The sequence below is a fragment of the Centruroides vittatus genome, unplaced genomic scaffold (assembly GCF_030686945.1).
Source record: "Centruroides vittatus isolate TY-2023 unplaced genomic scaffold, ASM3068694v2 scaffold_386, whole genome shotgun sequence".
Lineage (NCBI taxonomy): Eukaryota > Metazoa > Arthropoda > Arachnida > Scorpiones > Buthidae > Centruroides > Centruroides vittatus.
This window is the reverse complement of record NW_027122706.1, coordinates 9,233,557-9,252,987: the sequence shown is the minus strand read 5'-3', so window position 1 is coordinate 9,252,987 and position 19,431 is coordinate 9,233,557. Positions and strand designations below refer to the sequence as shown.

The following is a 19,431-nucleotide window of genomic DNA, read 5'->3' as shown; positions in this document are numbered from 1 at the left end:
TGTACAGAACATGAATGTATTATGTTGCATTTTAATTAAATTTATTATAAAAACATTGATATAGCTTAATTAACAATAACAGTAATAAAAAGACAAGCTATCCCCTTGTAGTTCCTGATTGAGACTGCCCAGTAGCTGTAAAGTTTTGCAGTAATTCTTCATATTCTACTATTTATTTGAATATCCATTCTTATGTTCAGTTGTTTTCACTAGGCCTAGTCATCTTGTTTTAGTCAACTTCATTATTCACCACATATGACTTTTCTCATTTCTCTGTACTGTACATGGTTATTTATACCTTCTAATACAGAATATTTATTTAATAATACAAATTTGCTTTGTACTTCAAATTTAATTCATTCTAGGAGATCATTTGAACTCCGAATCAATTTTTTCCATTAGAAATAATCCATTCCCAGACCCTGAACAATACCCATTACAAATTTAAAACAGCAAATACGCATAATTTAAGGTAAAAATAACAACAAATGCCAAAAACATGAAAACTATAAATAAAATACATAGTGTATAATAAAATAAAAACTGCATTTATTGATTGGACACCATGGACTTCCACATCTTAACATATATGTGTGATTTAATTATAACAATTGTGAAACTTAACATATTATACATACAGTGGTGTGTTATCCTATGGACAAAAAGGAAAATTGCCTGGGTCCCTACCAATAAGGAACCCAAAAACCAATCTTCTGTAAGAAAATATTTCCCCCAAAACATTCCCTGAAGAAAAATGTCTATAGTCAACACTATACATGGGACTCACTAAGTGAAATTTGCCTGAACTCTATGAAGCTATAACATGCCACTGTACAGATAATGTGAGAATTTATCTTTTATTTAGAATCTTACTTTAAAACCTTTACTTTACAACTTGATTTTATTCAAACAAAATGCGATGTCTTTGGATAAAAAGCATATCAGGCATATTATGCTTTATGACTTTCGAACAAGATATAATGCTGTACAAACAGTATAAACAATTGTAATGTGTATGGGAAAGATACTCATAAACTTTGAACATGTCAAATGCAATTTAAAAAGTTCTGTTTGGGAAATTTTCAACTAAATGATACAAAACAAATGAGGCACCCAAAAGTTTTCAACAAAGAAAATGCTGTTGCAGGAAGAAATTGTTAAAAATTGGCAAACAACACACAATATAGTATATATAAATAACCAAACACCAAAAATAAAGCAAAAAAGTACTGAAAACATACACACATAATATGAGAGCGAGAAATAACTTGGACACATAACAGATTGTGTTTATGCTTAAAGCACATTTTTTTGCTGCACAGGCAGTTCGAACTTCAGAGTATCATTTAATCCCAAGGCAAATTTTTGTCAAATTTTGCATTCAAAGTTAGTCATTCAAAGTAAAAGATACCACTATATAATTTTTCTGGATTTTCTCATTTTAAAAACCTTTCTGAATTAAATCTGTGAAATATTGTAACTTTTAAAATATCAACCATACACATAACAGAGTAGTATTGATAATCTGATAGTAATGTTTCAGGAGATGAGATATGGTCATCTACTATACACACAGAGAGCAAGTTCAGTCTAAGACCTGAAAATATCCACACTCTCCAGTGAAAACAAAGAACAAGACTCCAGTCATCCAGGAAGGTACTGGCTATGATTTTCTGAAACATGAATGGTGTCATCCTGGTTGATTCCCATTTCTCAGTGCTGAAGTGAATACCGTTTCATACTAGGATATTCTGAAAATAAAACTAAGATTGCTAACAAGTGAAAAAAGACCTGAATTATTGACCAATAAAGTCTGATTTTTTCATGACCCTAGTCCCACAGTGAAGCCAAGCCATGAATCTATTGAGCTCAGTCTTTCCTCAACTGCAGATCAGCTTTGAGCTGGCACTATCAAATTTTTATGTTCTCAACGATAAAAAAAAGAGAAAAAAAAGCATCTGAAAGGGAAATACTTTGCAAACAATAAAGTTCAGATGTAGTTATATTCCCAGGAAAACATATTTCTTCTCTGCTGGATTCTATAGACTCATAACTTTCAATAATAAATTTTTGAGCAGATTTGGTGATTATGTGAAAATTGTAAAACTCTGAAGCTGTTTATATGGCTGTATTTTGATTTTATGATAATGTGTCATTCATTATGTTTGTTAGTTAAAACTTTAAAAAAAAAAACTTACTTTTTGAACCTTTATTGTAAATTTTAAATTCTTCTCACAAATAATATTAATTTAGCAAATAATTTAACAGAAATTTAAAAGCATTACAAAAAGAATTATGTCTTTCAAAATAATAGCAACATATAATCTTATGATAAAAAAAATTTGTGAGACAAGCAATATCTTATGATAAGGTGCAATACAATCAATTCATGCACATATATGTTTTTGGAAACTTGGTCAATATCAAAAGTATTATAGTAGCACTTCAATGTTAGTACTTTATTTTCAAATTAAAGTATCTCTTTTTTCCCAGCAAAAAATTCAAAATATTACACAGAATCTATCATGAGATATGTCAATAATATGAATAGTGTAAAAAAATTAAACAAAAAATAGTAATAATAAATATTAAAATATGGCTTTGAAAAACTGCACTTTTTGTAATCCTGATTTTGTCAGAAATTAAATTGAATATGAATGTTATGTAAATATAAAATAAACACCAACATTTAAAGATAAGAAAAGCACAGATTGTCAACTGGCCCAAAAAATAAAATAACAGCTTTATATAGCAGAAAACTGCATAAAATAAGGAATAAAAAACACCATATATTAAAGCAACCAATTAAAAAAGTCAGGTTTTTGATGTCAAAATATGATTATTGAAACCTGCTGGTATCTTAAATTCTAAGCTTCTAAATCAATTATCAAATATTTAATGCCTGGGTTTTTTGAAGTTGAGGCACTATTGGTAAATAATGTTTTTACATACAAATATTATGTTTAACCATTTTTAATTTAAGTGTAAACCTCTTATGATATTTAATAATTTTGCTTATCTCATCATTTGCATTTAATATTTCTTCATTTGTTAACTTGGTTATTGTTTGTTCTATCTTGTTTTCTGGCAATTTGATGTCTTTACTATATTTTAAAAATAATAAATAAACACGAAGATGATCATTAAACATTATTAACAATGTTTATTTTTACATTAAATTGGCTACTAGTATAAAGTACAATAAAACTTTGCTTGTGTGTCCACCGATGAAATTGTCTGCATAAGTTTGATTTATATTAAAGAGTGGCCAAGAGAAAAGAATCCTAAAGTGACATTTATCCCAATTTACATGGCCAATGAAAAAGGAAAATCCTGCATTCATAAATTCAGCCTATTGTTTAAAGCACTTTAAACAGAATTGAGCTATGTTGCTGCTATAGTTTTGGAACAGTTTGCCAAGATATGTATTGAACATTTAAAAGGATTAAATACCATACTCTAATTACAGTTTTGTACATCAATTTTTTCATAATTTCACTTAAGTGGCCATCTCATTTATGTAGCTAGAAATTGTATACCCTGAAGGTGACCACATAAGTGAGATTTTAATGTAGTTTGTTTTAATGTATAATTCCATTTTTATTTATATATGGATATATACTGACTGAAAAAAATTGCAACACCCTGAGTATGTGTTTAAATTTACTTATGATCATGTACTTACAGGTAATATAGCTGGGTTACATCAAATGATCACATACAGATCAATGTGTCAGGTTCCAAAGTACAGTGTCTGTCAACAGTACTCACAAGGAAAGGAATTTTTCTGTCATTATATCCTTCATGGGCCTGTACTCTCATAAGCAGGTGATCCTAAAGTTGATGAATATCATTCTGCATTGCATCATTCCATGCTTCTTTCACCTGTTAACACAATTCTGTAAAAGTTATAGGTGGTCTAACAAAATAAGCAGCTAGCCTCCTATCATGTCCCATACATGTTCAATATGAGAGAAGTTTGGTGATCATGCCAACTGGGAAGTTGTTGAACATTTTACAAAGCATGTTAAGTAGCACAAGTAATGTTCTGCTGGAACAGGACACTACTTCTTGTTGAAGGAATGGTAGCAGAATGAGTTAAATAATGCTCCAGATAGATATATCTAGTGCTAGTCAGTATACCCTCCATGAACACCAGAGGTGAGCAAGAGTTGTAACTATGATGCCATGAGTTGGTCCTGTGTATTTGATTATACACACAGATATCCCAGGTCTAAGTTGCACACATACACGATTATCAGTTGCATAAATACAGAACCTATACTCATGAATAAACACTATAGAGTGTTATTCCATCCTCCAAGTAATCCTCTTGTGATACCATTAGAGCTGTGGACACCAGTGTTCTTATATAAGAGGAATTCTTGACAGAGACACTTGTGCTATAGTTCTGATGTACGTAAATTCTTCACATTAGTCTGTGTTGATGATCCTGATGTTACATTTTCTCTGATTTGTGCTGCTGATGTTGGGCAGTTTTCCATAGCTGTCCTTATAATGTGCTAATCTTGGTAGGTGTCTGTACTACATGGCTATGCACAACCTGATCTGTTGGTGTGGAAATAATCAATTGACTACTATTGCCAACACTAAAACACTGCCATTATGTCATGTCCAATACATGCAGCAATTCTCTGATACTGCCACCTAACCATTCAAAAGCCCACTATGCCCCATCTCAAATGACTATAATTGCACAAAAGGAGCATGTATGTCTCTCTAGCAGGACAACTACTTGCACATCACTGTTACACAAAAGTTATACTACAACCACTAAACCTTGTACCTCATGTCAATGTCACATGCTCATACTCAGCTATCACACTGATTTGAGTGTTATGACATCATGTGATGGCTGATAACCGTGAAAATTTTAATTGGAATATCTACTACCCCCAGTATGGATAAGCTGTATACACATCTTCATTTATTTCATCTATCAGTGTTGTAAATAAATTTTTTCCGTCAGCATATATAAAATGCAACTGTGGAATGTTTGATTTAATCTGTTGTTTGGAATTTCATGAATATTTATACTTATGTTGTTTTTATGATCTTTTTCATTGTAATTGTTCATCTTTGTCATCATATAATAATAATAAATAATGTGGACAACCACTCACCACACCAAAATATAGTTAATCACATACTCTGAATAATTAGTGTGTAGGTAATGAAAACAAACAAAAACGAACATTTTCGAAATCCTTCCGATTTCTTCATCAAGTTTTTTAACAATTCCTTGATGGTTCTTCGTTTTGGAAAAAATTCGAACAAGAGTTCAAATATAAGTTCGAGAAAATTAAAGCCATGTCATGCTTGCGCAAAGAATCACCCTACCGGGATTCAATGAATGGCTAAACAGTGTTGTCAATCAATTCTTGCCAGGCCATTGACAAAACCTTTTCCTCTTTATAATTTATGCATATAGATGTAAAACTGAATTTAAAAATGTGCACAGTCTCCAACCATCTGAGGTATTCTGTGGGGCATAGCAAGGATGAGCTTGGCTTAAAGTCTGCTTGCAGACTTTAACCAGTTAGCTTTGCGCAGGCACGACGTGGCTTTAATTTTTTTGAACTTATATTCAAACTCTTGTTCGAATTTTATTCCAAAATGAAGAACCATTGAGGAATTGATGAAGAACTCGGAAGGGGTTTGAAAACGTTTGTTTTTGTTATCTACACACCGTAAGTGGTTCAGAGTACATGATTAATAAACAATATGATAATGATAGAAAAATATTTAACGTTAATTTAATGTGCTTTGCATATATGTTTTCTGTAAACTTACATAGTATTTTTTAATATTTACTTAATTGATAAATATTAGTTTTGAGATGTTCATAGAGAATGTTATATACAAACACACAAAATTGTGCTTTGTGAATGATTTCAAACACAAATCTTGATTTGTAAAATTTGAATTCATCTAATTAAATGAGAAAATTGGAAAAAGTAATAACATGTTAGAGCAGTGGTTCTCACTTAGTATACTATATAATGTGTTAAGTTTGCCACAAAATAAATTAAAATGATAAATTTTAAAATATAACAAAATGTATTTCAATATATCATCAACTAAGTTTATACCAGCTAGATATCAAAATAGCTTATATGAGATAGAGATTGTGTTTTATGAATGATTTCAACATAAATATTGAGAATTCATGCACTCGTTGATTTTCCTGTATCCTCTTTTTAATTGTTACGTTATCTTAAGTTCAATGTGCTGTCATTTCTAAGCACTTCTAAGAATTTAAAACATTTAAAAAAATATATAAAAAAATTAAATATCTCATTCTATCATAGAATGAAGATAAATATTTCGTAAAATTGGTAAAATAAAATTTCTCTGTCATTTTTGCATAGTAAATGTAAATTAGTTTTATAGTGTTAATATCAAAAGTTCTCATGGTTTTGAAAGAATATATTACAGAAACTAACTTACTCTTTTGAGTTAGTTTTTATTTAATTTAATGTGTAGTCCAGGTGTGGCCAAACATTTAGCTTTTAGGGGCTACTTTTTCCATAAAATATAGTCTGCGGTCGACTATGGATATGGGCAAATAATTTTAAAATTTTAGAAGATAATTAAAGAAGTCATTATATTGCCGATTTAAATTGCAAACCTCCACTTTTGGTCAAAAATTACATTTTCACACTATTAGAAAGAGAAAAACACCTTACATTGGCTATGAAACACCGCTATTATGCACCTATTTCATTGAAATCATGTGACAAGCAAAAAATTTATGCGTTTTAAGAAAGTTGTGCAAAATATGCTGAATATGAGTTAGCAGGTTTGCAATCTAAGCCTACGATATATTTTTTATTTTATGAATTCCAACAATATTTATTAAAATTTAAAAAAATACAATGTTAAGAAATAAATACGAACAAAACATATTTTTTATTTTATGAATTCCAACAATATTTATTAAAATTTAAAAAAAAAACAATGTCAAGAAATAAATACGAACAAAACAAATTTTAAGCATACAATTTTTATTTGGATGAAACCTGGCATTGCATAAGAGCAGCAAGTTTCTCAAAATTTGGCTCATATGAACTTAAAGCAATTCTTAAGCATGACTCTAAATGTAGATCCGTTATTTGCGATCGCTGTTTTGTTTTGATCGCATTCATATAAGAAAATGCGGATTCACATAAATATGTGGAGCCAAAGAAGGCATTGAAAAGAGCAACAATTGTCCAAATATTTGGATATTTATCTTTGCTTATTAGTTTCCAAAAATTGCTATCTGAAACCATTGATTTTAGATTTATATCGCATTTAATATTTAGTATTTCTTCTTCTTATTCTGCTATATTTGTAGTATTAAGAAAATTGTGAAGTTTCTGAGCAAGACTTTCAACGTCGATGTCATTAAATGGGTAAGATAAAAAACAGGCAATACCTTCAAGTTCACTTAGTTTGAGAAATCTTCTATCAAATTCATTTAGAAGCATTCCAATAACATCAGCATATTTGTCGTAAGCAACAGTCTTGTTATTTTTAGATTCATCTGCCAGATTTTGATAGTGTTTTAAATCACGACGCTTTAGTTGCATTGCATGCATATTTAATTTTTCCTTAAATGACTTCAAAATGCTAATCATATGTATTATTGTTTTACCTTTACCCTGTAGTTGCTGATTTAATTGGTTTAATTTTTCAGTAACATCACAGAAAAAAAGCAAGATCGAGAAGCCATTCTTGATCATTTAATTGCGGATATGAATCACCTTTAGATTGTAAATATGAGGTTATTTGTGGCAGAAGTTCTCTAAATCTTGCTAAAAATGTAGCACGACTTAACCATCTTACATCAGTATGAAGTAACAGTTCATTGTGTTCTTCACCGCATTCATTCAGCAAAGCGCGAAACTGACGACGTGACAAACTTTTAGATCTTATGGAATTTACAATTTTAAATGCAACATCCATAACATGATTGAATTTTAACACTTTTGAACATAATATTTGAGTATGTATGATACAATGATAGTCAATAAAATTTGGAATGTCATCATCACCTTTACACAAAGCAACGAAGCCACTTTTGTTGCCAATCATTGCTGGAGCCCCGTCAGTGGTTATTGATACCAACTTGCAGATTGGAAAATTTGTTCGTGCAATATAATTTTTAAATAAATCAAAGATATCTTGACCTCTTGTGCGATCATGCATTGGAATAATAGTTAATAATTCTTCTGTAACCAACATATCATCGAAAACCATTCGAATAAAAACACATAATTGTGCAGTACCGATATAGTCCGTAGATTCGTCAAACTGCAGTGATAATACAATGCATTTATTAATGTTTTCATGTAAAATGTCTTCAAGATTTCGGATCATTCCTTCTGTTCTACGCATAACTGTATTTCGCGATAACGACATATTTTTGATTGATATCATTATTTCAGATTTATTTTTAAAATTCTGAAACAACTCTTCTCCAGCTTTAATGAATGCCTCTTTCCACATTTCCCCATCTTGAAACGGTTTGTTGTGTTTAATCAAAGTTTCAGCAACTTTGAATGAAGCAATCGTAGCTGTCTTCGAATTTGTATTGTATTTTAAAAAACTATTTTGTTGTGCAGTTATTTGTGCCTTCAGTTGTTGCACTTTTGTTTTTCTTAACGCAGTGCCACGTGGATAATCTTCTTCGTAATTTTTATGATTTGTTAGATAATGTCTTTTAACGTTTTCTTTCTTAGACAAAGCTACTGTTGCATTGCAAATAAAACAGATACATTTATCTTTCATCATAGTAAAGAAATAATCTTCTTCCCATCTACTGTGATAATGATACGTTTTTTTCCGGCTTGTACTTGGATTATTCATTCTAAAATAATAGGGTTAAATATTATTTTAGAATTTACCTACTAAAGATATTATTACGGAATATTTAAAACAATAACTAACATACTTACTTCTGTTCGCTATCACTGACTGTCACTTCACTGGCTGTCACTTTACTATCTAACTCTCTAACACACACTGATACTGATATGCGCCCTGTCTATGTTCGCTACAGAGAAAAAGCAAGTTGAGACACGCGGCCACACAGCTACCAACTAGCGCAGCGACAGAGCGCGTTCAGTATTACTACATTGTTTATCTTATCAGGATAAATATAAACAGTATGTGTATGTTTCACAAATAATTTATTATTGTAAGATTAAATTATAGAATTAAGAATTTCAAACATTTATTTAAGTTAGAACAAATTGTTCAACTTTGGCTTCGCGGGCTACTTTTAAAGCCTTTGCGGTCGACCGGTCGACTTGTTGGCCACCCCTGGTGTGGCCAAACTTTTATCCCTTAGAGGCTACTTTTTCGGTAAAATATAGTCTGCGGGCGACTATGAATACGGGCAAACAATTTTAGGATTTTTCAAATTTTTCATAGATATTTTAATGAATAATTAACAAGAATTTCAACTAAAAAAATATTATGACAAATAAAGAAAACAAATAATTATATTTTTTTATTTTATGAAGCACAATAATATTTATTAAATTTAAAAAATTACAATGTAAAGAAATAAATACACAAAAAAATTATAATTAACAATTTTTTCTTTATTTGCTAAATTTTTTTTATTTTTTGAGATGAAATACTTATTAACTTAAAAAAAATACACTGTGAATAAGCAAATGAATAAAAATGTTTAATTGGACAAAATCTGACATTGCATAAGTGCAGCAAGTTTTTCAAAATTTGGCTAAAACAATAATTAATAAACTAACATACCTGCCTCTGTTCGCTGTATGAATAAATAAAAAAAACTAAAATTGAAAGTAAATACCAAGTGCACTAACAAGGAATAACATGGATTGAAGCCGAGGGCTGTCATGTTACTGTCTGGCACATGATTTTGCGCCATTTTATGCGATTGCCATTTATATACGCATGCGTTGCGATTACAATTAACTTAAAAGTTAACATTCATTTGAATTGTCCATTGAGATAAATACAAACAGTATGGGTATGTTGCACAGACAGTCTATTATTTTAAGAAAATTTATTCTTACAATAATAGACTGTCTGTGCAACGTATTGAATTAAAATTTTTAAACATTAATTTAAGTGAAAGCAAATTGTTCAACTTTAGCTTCACGGGCTACTTTCAAAACCTTTGTGGTTGACCGGTCGACCGCGGTCTACGTGTTGGACATCCCTGGACTAAACATTCACTATTTCTAAAAATTCAAAAGAATTCTACCAATACCTAAATATCTATGTAAATTTAATTGTACCCAAATCACATGATTATATCTTGTTTTGTTGGTTATTTGAGTTAAGTAATAAGATTAGGCCTCTATAAAAATGCTAAAATATTGGGTTGTTCGGAAAGTTCGTAGCGATTTTTAAGAGGAATAAAAGAAATTGTTTTAAAACTAAAAATATACTTTTATTCCGTTATGTATGTGCCATTGTTTTTAATGACGTGTTGCCATCTATGGGGCAGCTTCATGATACCCTCTTTGTAGAACTTTCCAGTTTTTCCTGCGAAAAACTGATCCACGTGGTTTTTGCAAGCTTCCAAAGTATCAAAGTTTTTATCATGAAGGAAATTTTGTAGAGAATGGAACAAATGGCCGTCCGACGGGTTCAAGGTCGGGTGAGTAAGGGGGGTGGGGTAAAACATCCCAGCCTAGTTCCAATAATTTTTGGCGTGTTCGTAAAGACATGTGAGGTCTGGCATTATCTTGGTGAAACACAATGCCTTTTCTATTGGCCAGTTCTGAATGTTTTTCTTTAATTGCCATGTTCAGCTTATCCAATTGGAAACAATACTTATCAGAATCAATTGTTTGATTCTGTGGAAGCAGCTCGTAGTACAGGATTCCTTTCCAATCCCACCAGACAGTGAGCATGACCTTCTTTGGATGAAGACTGGCCTTTGGAGTTTTTAATGGTGATTCATTTTTCTTACCCCATGATCGTTTTCGGCTGATGTTGTTATAAATGATCCACTTTTCATCATCTGTCACTAAACGCTTCAGAAAAGGGTCATTTTCATTTCGTCTTTCAAGAGAATCACAAATGGAGATGCGATCCAGTAAGTTTTTTTCCGTTCAGTCGTGAGGTATCCAAATGTCGTAACGATTCACGTACCCGAGCTTCTTTAGATGTTCAAATACAGTACTGTTTGATGACTTCACTATGTCTGCAATCTCTCGAGTTGTGTAATGAGGGTTTTCATCCAATAATGCTTTGATCTGGTCCTCTTCAATAACAGGAGGTCTTCCTGAGCGAGGAGCATCTTCAAGGCTGAAATTACCCGTTTTAAATTTTGCAAACCACTTTCGAACAGTTGATTCTGATACAGCACTCCCACCATAAACATCACATATCTTTTTTGCTGTTTGTACAGCATTTTTGCCTTTACGAAAAAAGAAAAGAAACAAGTGTCGATAATGCACGTTGTTCGCATCCATTTTTGCAATGAGACAAATTAAACGCTATTTGAATAATCTTAATGGTTTTTTTGTAACTGACGCGTCTCAAGGTCATTTATCGTAATATTCATTGGTTTGTACAATTCTAATCATTTTTGCGTCAATCGGTGTCTCAACTGTCGGCTATCAAAAATCGCTACGAACTTTCCGAACAACCCAATATAAGGAGATTAACTTTGCAGATCTTTACAAAAAACAATAACTATCTGAATTCTGATGCCATTTGTTGATAAAAATGCAAGTAAAATTATTGAGAAGGCTTATAAAATACAAAAGAAAATAATTTAACAAGATCTTGTTGCTTATAGATTACAATTATCATTTACTAATAAACCTAGATACAATGTTGTTTTTTCAAGTAAATAATTTTATATCCAACTTTATTAATAAATTAAAAAGTGATTTTACAGTCAGCTTTTAAGCAATAAATTATATTTTTTTCGGGTATGAAATCTAAAAGAAATTATAATCAAAGAAAAAATGAATCAGATATAACTAAAACAGTTCAATATACAGTGTATTAAAAATATCAATTGTGAATTACCAGAATAACAAATTCAGTGATTCAGAACATACTACATATAATTTAAGTATTTTACTATTATATTTCATACATTAATGTCTATATGTATTCACTCTATATTAAAATTAACGTGAAAGCTCCTAACAAAGTCCTTTATTAAAAGTTTTCAATAAGAATCAAATTCAAATACAAAGGAACATTAAGAAAGTCCTGAATTTGAATATTAATGATTAAACTATTGTTTAACATAACAGTTCTGTACTTGTTTATTAATAACAAAATTTTATGTAAACTCAATAGAAATATTTGAATTTTTTAATTTTAAATGTTTTTATATAATTTATATCATAAACCTTTTCAAAATTTTATCTGATTTACATTATTTTATGAAGTAGAGCATTTTTTCTAATATAAGATAAAAGTAATCCAGGATTCTCTAAATAAAATTGTTGTTATAACTTAATTTCTTGATATCATCAAAAATAATTATTTTTCTATAAAATAATCTTAAGAAATTTATACTATTGAATAAATTAAAAAATCAATAAAAATTAAATATAAGATCGTACCTAATACTTAATTCTGTATATCTCTGATTAACACGATCAGCAATTGCACGTAATCTTGAAGCATCATCATGAGGACAATCAGCAGCAATTTTATGAGCCATTCGAGCAACACTATCAATGGCTGCCTTCCATTGACCAATTTCAACTTGCAATAGCTAAAAATCATGAATATAAAACTATTGTAAAAATGAATACATACAGTCAATGAATATAACATAACTAGCAGACTATACTACTGATTACAAAAACTTTTTTAGGAATTTATGAAGAAAATTAAAACATATAATTTAATGCTATATAATATTTAATGATTACTTAAGGAAAATTATAGCTGTAATGTCAGAACACAAACTGAATAATCAATAAATGAACTGGATAACTTAAACAATTTGTTAATTATAAGCTCACTGAAAGTAAATTACAATACATTTATATTTAACTTAACTTATAGCAAAAAATTTTTAATCCAGAAAAATTACATTAAATTATTCATCTAATAAAAATTTATACTAAAAACAAACATATCATTTTTAATTTACATTTATATAATTTATACTTAATTTACATTTTCAATAATTAGATAATAGTTATTCAACTACTGAATACACCAAGTTGTATATATAAAAAAACCTTCTTACTTGAACCAAATAACCAGAGTAAATTGTTTCTTAGGTGCAAACATTTTTGACGCCCAGAAGGGGCGTCGAAAACGTCAGGCATTCCAAATCCATTGCTAGCTGTTCTTTAAATTTTTCTAAAAATTTAAAGAACAGCTAGCAACGGATTTGCTAGCAGAAATTTGGAATGCCTGAAGAAGAGCCCAGAAGGGGAGTCGAAAACATTTGCACTTAAGAAACAATTTACTCTGGTTATTTGGTTCAAGTAAGAAGGTTTTTTATATAGATAATAGTTATTTAAAATATTTAAAGTTTTGGGTTTATAAATTAAAAAATTCTTACTCTTTGTTCTTTAAGTTGTGCTTCTAAAACATCCAGAGTTTGTCCTACAGGAGGTAATCTTTCCAATCTAATTTCTGCATGTCCTAACCAGGATTCAACTTCTCTTCTTCGTTCATCAAAGCTTCTTCGATCAGAGAGCATGCCTTCTAATTGTCGTTTACGTTGCATTGCCTGTTCCTTCACGTCTTCCCAATCTTGGTACAGCTGAGTGACTAAAATCAAAAAGTTTAATAAATCAGATTTATCATATAATTAATTTATATTTACATTTTTATGTTTAAAATATAAAAATTATCTATGAAACTATCATAGTATGCTAAACTTTTTACAATAATTATAGAGAAGATTTTTGTATATATAATAATTGCCATTTAATAATATTGTAAACAAAAGACCAAAGTTCTAAGTTTATCCAGCATGATTATGCTGAATATACACTAAGTGACTGTACAGTATTAATGTTTTTATCATATACAAAAGTTTACAAGTAATTTTCAATAGTAGAAAAATAATGATTCCAAATTTAATTTTAAAACAATGTCAAACCATTTTTAAGGAACTTGGACAATTCTTTACATTGAAAGGTTTTGGTATGTGCTATTCCAAAAAAGAAACTGATGATTGTTTTTGATGTAAAATTATTTATACCAAAAATTTTAGACTTCTTGATGAATGTTTAATGTTTCTAAAAAAATTACTCATCGTATATGTCAATATTTTTTTAGCATTAGAAATATTGAATACATTACTGTGATATTAGTTATTTTCAAAAAACTTTTATATATTTCTTTCTATAATGATAAATACAATTATAAATATTAATATGCTAACTACTTTTATAAAGTATAAAAAAATTATAGATTCCTAAGAGTAAATATAAAAAATATTTGAATGAAAATATTTTGGAAGGGATAGAAAAGAAAATTAGAAAAATGTATATTTTTATTTTTTAAAACTAGATTACAATATTTTTGTGTGTATAACCTGTGGCAGCATATATCCTGCAAAAAGTTGCTAGAACAAAAAAACCCCCTCACATAATCTACCTCACTGTATATCCCTGAATGTATATTATGGACTTAGTTGTTCTACAGATGCAAATTTGTAACTGCAACAGCATATAACACTACCTCTTTCAAATCCTCATTGAAACCCACATGTTATAGGCATAAAAATACAGTATATTACAGAGTAATCCAATTTAATTAATCTACTGAAATAACTACAAATAATTATTAAACCAAAAATGTTAGACTTCAAAGGAGTCACAAGATGGAACCATCAGTTTCATCATAGATGATTCTACAATTTGTGAAAAATGGGTCAACTTCATTTTCTTAAATGGAAATCCTCTTTTTTAAAATATATTATCAAAAACACAAACTTTTATCTAAAACTTTTTTCAAAAGATGGCCTTATCAGAAGTTATGAGTATTTGAAATTTTAAACAGATGCTACCAGGTGCTTGCATGAATCCAAGGCTATGTATGAAGTTCATTGAAAAAAAATAAAATAAAATGCTTAAAAAAATCATTAGGAAAACGCTATTATTTGGTGGAATCAAAATCATTGTCTTCTTTTTCTTTACCACAATTGTGATGGCTTAATATGCTGTGGAACTAATTTTTTAATCAATTCATTATTTAAAAAAAAATAATAATTCCACTAAATAATAACAGTTTCCTATTAATCGTTTTAGCATTTTCTTCTTTTTTTCAATGAACTTCATAGTTAGCCATGGATTCATGCAAGCACCAGGTAAGCAACTGAGTAAAACTCCAAATGCTCATAACTTCTGATAAGTGCATCTTTTGAAAAAAATGTTTTAGATAATGTGCAATAAAAAATGGGGTTTCAATTTAAAAAAATGAAGTTGACCTGTTTTTCACCAATTGTAGCACTATCTACGATAAAACTGATAGCCCATCTTGTGACTCTTTGAAGTCTAACATTTTCAGTTCAATGAGTTTTTTGTAAAATGTGTATTTTTCAAATTATTTCAGAGGCTTGATTAAAATGGACATCCTTATAAACACCTCAAATATTTAATGCATTAAGAAAAAAACATGATAATCACACAAATATTTCTAAGTCATTATTATTACTTTAAAAATATTTTCTCTTTCATATTTTCATTTATTTTTTCCAAAAATGTTTATGAATCTAGGATAATGATTATATGTAATTTTTTACGTACAATTATTAATTTGTAAAAAAATTAAACTAAAGTAAGTTCATAATTAAATTATCATATTAAATTACCAAAATAAAAGTGATAGTAAAATATAATTATTTAGTACAGACAAATTACATGTTTATTTATCACATTTTATGTAATGATTTCTTTTATATAAATGCATTTTGAATTATCAATAAACTAATTGCATAAACTGAAAAGTTTTGTATATAATAAGTGTCTTTTAGAAGTAACAAACAGTAAATTATCCATAATACATATATATTTTATAAAATAGATAAGGAATTTAAAATACAGCAAACTTCTTAACAAATAAAAATATAAAAACTGGAGTTTATCACGGAAATACAATTTTCACATGAAAAATATTTTTCAGTTCTGTTATGAGAACCAAATTAACTCAAGTAAATCTTTTTTCATAAATAAATGAAGTATATATAATTTAAACTGCAAGCACTCCTTACAGAGAATTTTAAATTCATCTTTCTGATTCTAAAAAAAACCCTATTACAGTAAACCTAAAATTTTTTTTATAACATAACAGTTTATAATTATTTTTATGATACTCTAATGGTTCAAAAAATTTTCAGAATATAATGTTAGAATCTATTTATTCTAGAACATCATCTATAATTTAAGATATACAGTAGAATCTTATCCAAGGTAATGTGAACTAATGCTACCTCAAAGAACTGAAAGCTCAGATAAAATGGATGGCCACAGCCATCTCAGATTAAAACTTATAATTGGAAAAAATTTATACTGCATCACTTTTACACTTCTTTTTATACCTTATTCAATTTAATCATATATAAAAACAACATTTTTTACGTCATTTATTATACGGTGAACATGTACAATAATTTTTAAAACAAATGCGTACTATTGTAGTTGCATTTTAATATGAATGGTTTGTCTTACACTGAAAGTTAGATAAAACAAATCATTTTGAACTATGCATTAACAATATTTTAAACTTTTTTAAATAATGTCATTTATGATATAAATAACAAGTTTAAATAAATGATCTTTTTTTTCCCTGGGTATTATGTAGTTAATATCATATATAAACATGAAATGATAATTTTGTATTTGTTTGATGTAAGAGTAATTTCAAAAATATTATATTTAAAATATACATTTGTGTTTATTCATTTCAGGATAATAATATAACTAAAGAAAAACTAAAAGATGCTTGAAATATTTTAAATGTTAAATTTCATAAGTACATGATAGTAATATAATTAAAATTTAAAATTCCCTATTGAATTTTATAACTATTCAAATATGGGAAACGATCTATTAATTAAATATAAATTAAAAAGCTACATAACATATATGTTATTTTACATATACCAAGAAAATTGAGGAAACATTTATTTTTTGCAAAAAATATTTGACAAATCATAACAGTGAAAATTGGTAATTGACAAAAATGATTTCAGAGATGATACATTTTTCTTAATGAACTGATAAAAATATAACTAATTTATCATGTTATTAATCATTTTGTATACTCAAAAAATAAACAAATATGAACAAACTCATCTTTATATAGTTTGGTAAAAGTATTATTAAAATTATTATTATTATTTCAATAATAAAATTTCAGAATCAAAAATTATCATCTAATTTTTCATTCATTTTTGTTATTACAAATTACCATGAAAACTTACTAACTTATAACTAGATTTACATCATCAATTTATTTTTTTTTACATTTTAAACGATTATTTTATAGTTCAAATCGAATTATAAAAAAATTTTTTAAACCAATTTATAAACTTTTATTTCAAAAAAGACATTTAACTAAATTTATTTTACAAAGAATGGCTGACTTCCAAAACTATATTTTTACTGACGATGGTCTGAAATTCATTCAAGGACTAATAGTAACTTATATAAAGTTCAAAAACGTCATGCGAAAGTTCTCTATATACTTTCGAAAACGTGAAAAGAATATCATTTGGAAAAGTCTAAAGATTAAGTCAATAAGTTCTTTTTACATTTTCTCCACGTTTAAGATATTTTTATGATTATTGTATTTTGAACAAATTGGTCAAATACTATGCGCCATTCCCCCCCCCAAAAAAAATAGTATAGGATCGCATAATATTCGCAATATAATGCGACCGTAAGTAAATTTCATATGCATATTTTTATTTTATTCATTGAGTAATGCATATTATTATTTATTTGTAACATTCTACAAATGAAAGATTTGTGCAATTTTCTGTAAAATTTTTATTTCCAAACGAGTTCTCAGCAAGAATTACATTTAATCACTTGTAAAATTATTGGCATTTCTCAATCAGCAATTATGTAAATTCGCGATATTATCTTCGTTGAAGTTTCTTATTAAATCTCAGTTTTCGATATTAAATGATTCTTTTCCCGGTTCCCGCAATACTACATGCTGTCATATCAAGCTTTATTAGTTTATAATCGTAGTTTCAATTTAAATTCGCAGAATAGTTTCGTATATTTTAAATTTAAAAAAACGCGCTGTTAGTAATCAAATAAAGATTACTAACTTTATTTATTCTTCTAAAGAACATAGAACTAGCGCATGCCTGAAAAAACTTTATTTAATTTTTTCCGACGATGATATACATTTCGATAAATGTATATAATTATAAAAAAAAATGTAAATAAAGTTGTTTGAGGTCATGCGTTCTTTCTTTAGGAGAATACAGTTTTGTATAATTATTATTAATTACTATTACGTTGTTCGTCACTTTCATGTCTGCAACATTACCACCAGAACCAATTCTCACATATTATTATTTTTTCTAATCCTTCTTGAAAATATTTCCATTATTATTTTTAAAAAAATAATAATTATCTTTCCACGAAATTCTTGATGAAGATTGGAAAACCAAATCGTTTGCTAATAATAACTGACTACTACAATTAGGACACATTACGATGTAATATGCTAATTTTAATATCGTAAAATATTTTGCTACACTAAGAAAAATACAAAGAGCATTCCGAAAAGAAAGAAAATGTTCTGACAAATGAACAATTTGCTTAAACCAGTAAAATGAGTTTTGTTACATTAAGTACAGTATTATTATTTTAATACGTTCCATCTATCTCTGAAATACCGATTCAAACACGTTTAAATTCTAAAGATATCAATATTTAAAAATAACTTTGCTTTTGTTCAGATTACAATCTGATTGCAATCATTACCATCGGAGTTGCAAGTTATTAGCACAATTTTCTTCAAAAATAACTTATTTAAAAAAAATGAAGCAAACGAATCATTGTATGTTTGCTCTTTGCTTTGTTTATCAAATAAAGAAATATCATATACAGTGAAACCTGTCCAAAACGAAACCTAAGTTAAACAGAAACCTTTTAAACGGGACGAATTCTCCGAAATGTAACTATTTTGTTTTAAAAAAACTGTTCAAAACGGAAACCTGCCAAACCGAAAAAATATTCCATACCGTGCGAGTCGGTTTACACAGGTTTTACCGTACAGTATTTTAAACGTAAAATAAGTGGTGAATGATTTCAACTTCGTTTCTTCAAGTAGGCTATACTGTATCATATACCCGTATGTTCTATACGGAGAGTAGTTCATTTTCGTAATGGCAAAAATAAAAAATTAAAAGAATAAAGAACGAATAAAAAGATTTTATGAAATACCAAATTGTCTTATTTGCAGGAGTAG

General features: G+C 28.4%; 1 protein-coding gene across 6 annotated transcripts in view; it reads right to left on the bottom strand.

Annotated features, from left to right (window-relative positions):
* The window catches only part of Dys (Dystrophin), a 514,896-nt gene that overhangs the window by 118,706 nt on the left and 376,759 nt on the right, over positions 1–19,431 (bottom strand). For all 6 annotated transcript variants that reach the window (XM_067286836.1, XM_067286831.1, XM_067286830.1 and 3 more), the window contains 2 exons: positions 13,550–13,761; positions 12,591–12,745 (listed from right to left, as the gene is read on the bottom strand). In XM_067286836.1, the coding sequence (XP_067142937.1) occupies positions 12,591–12,745; positions 13,550–13,761 (367 nt within the window). The remainder of the gene's footprint in view (positions 1–12,590; positions 12,746–13,549; positions 13,762–19,431) is intronic.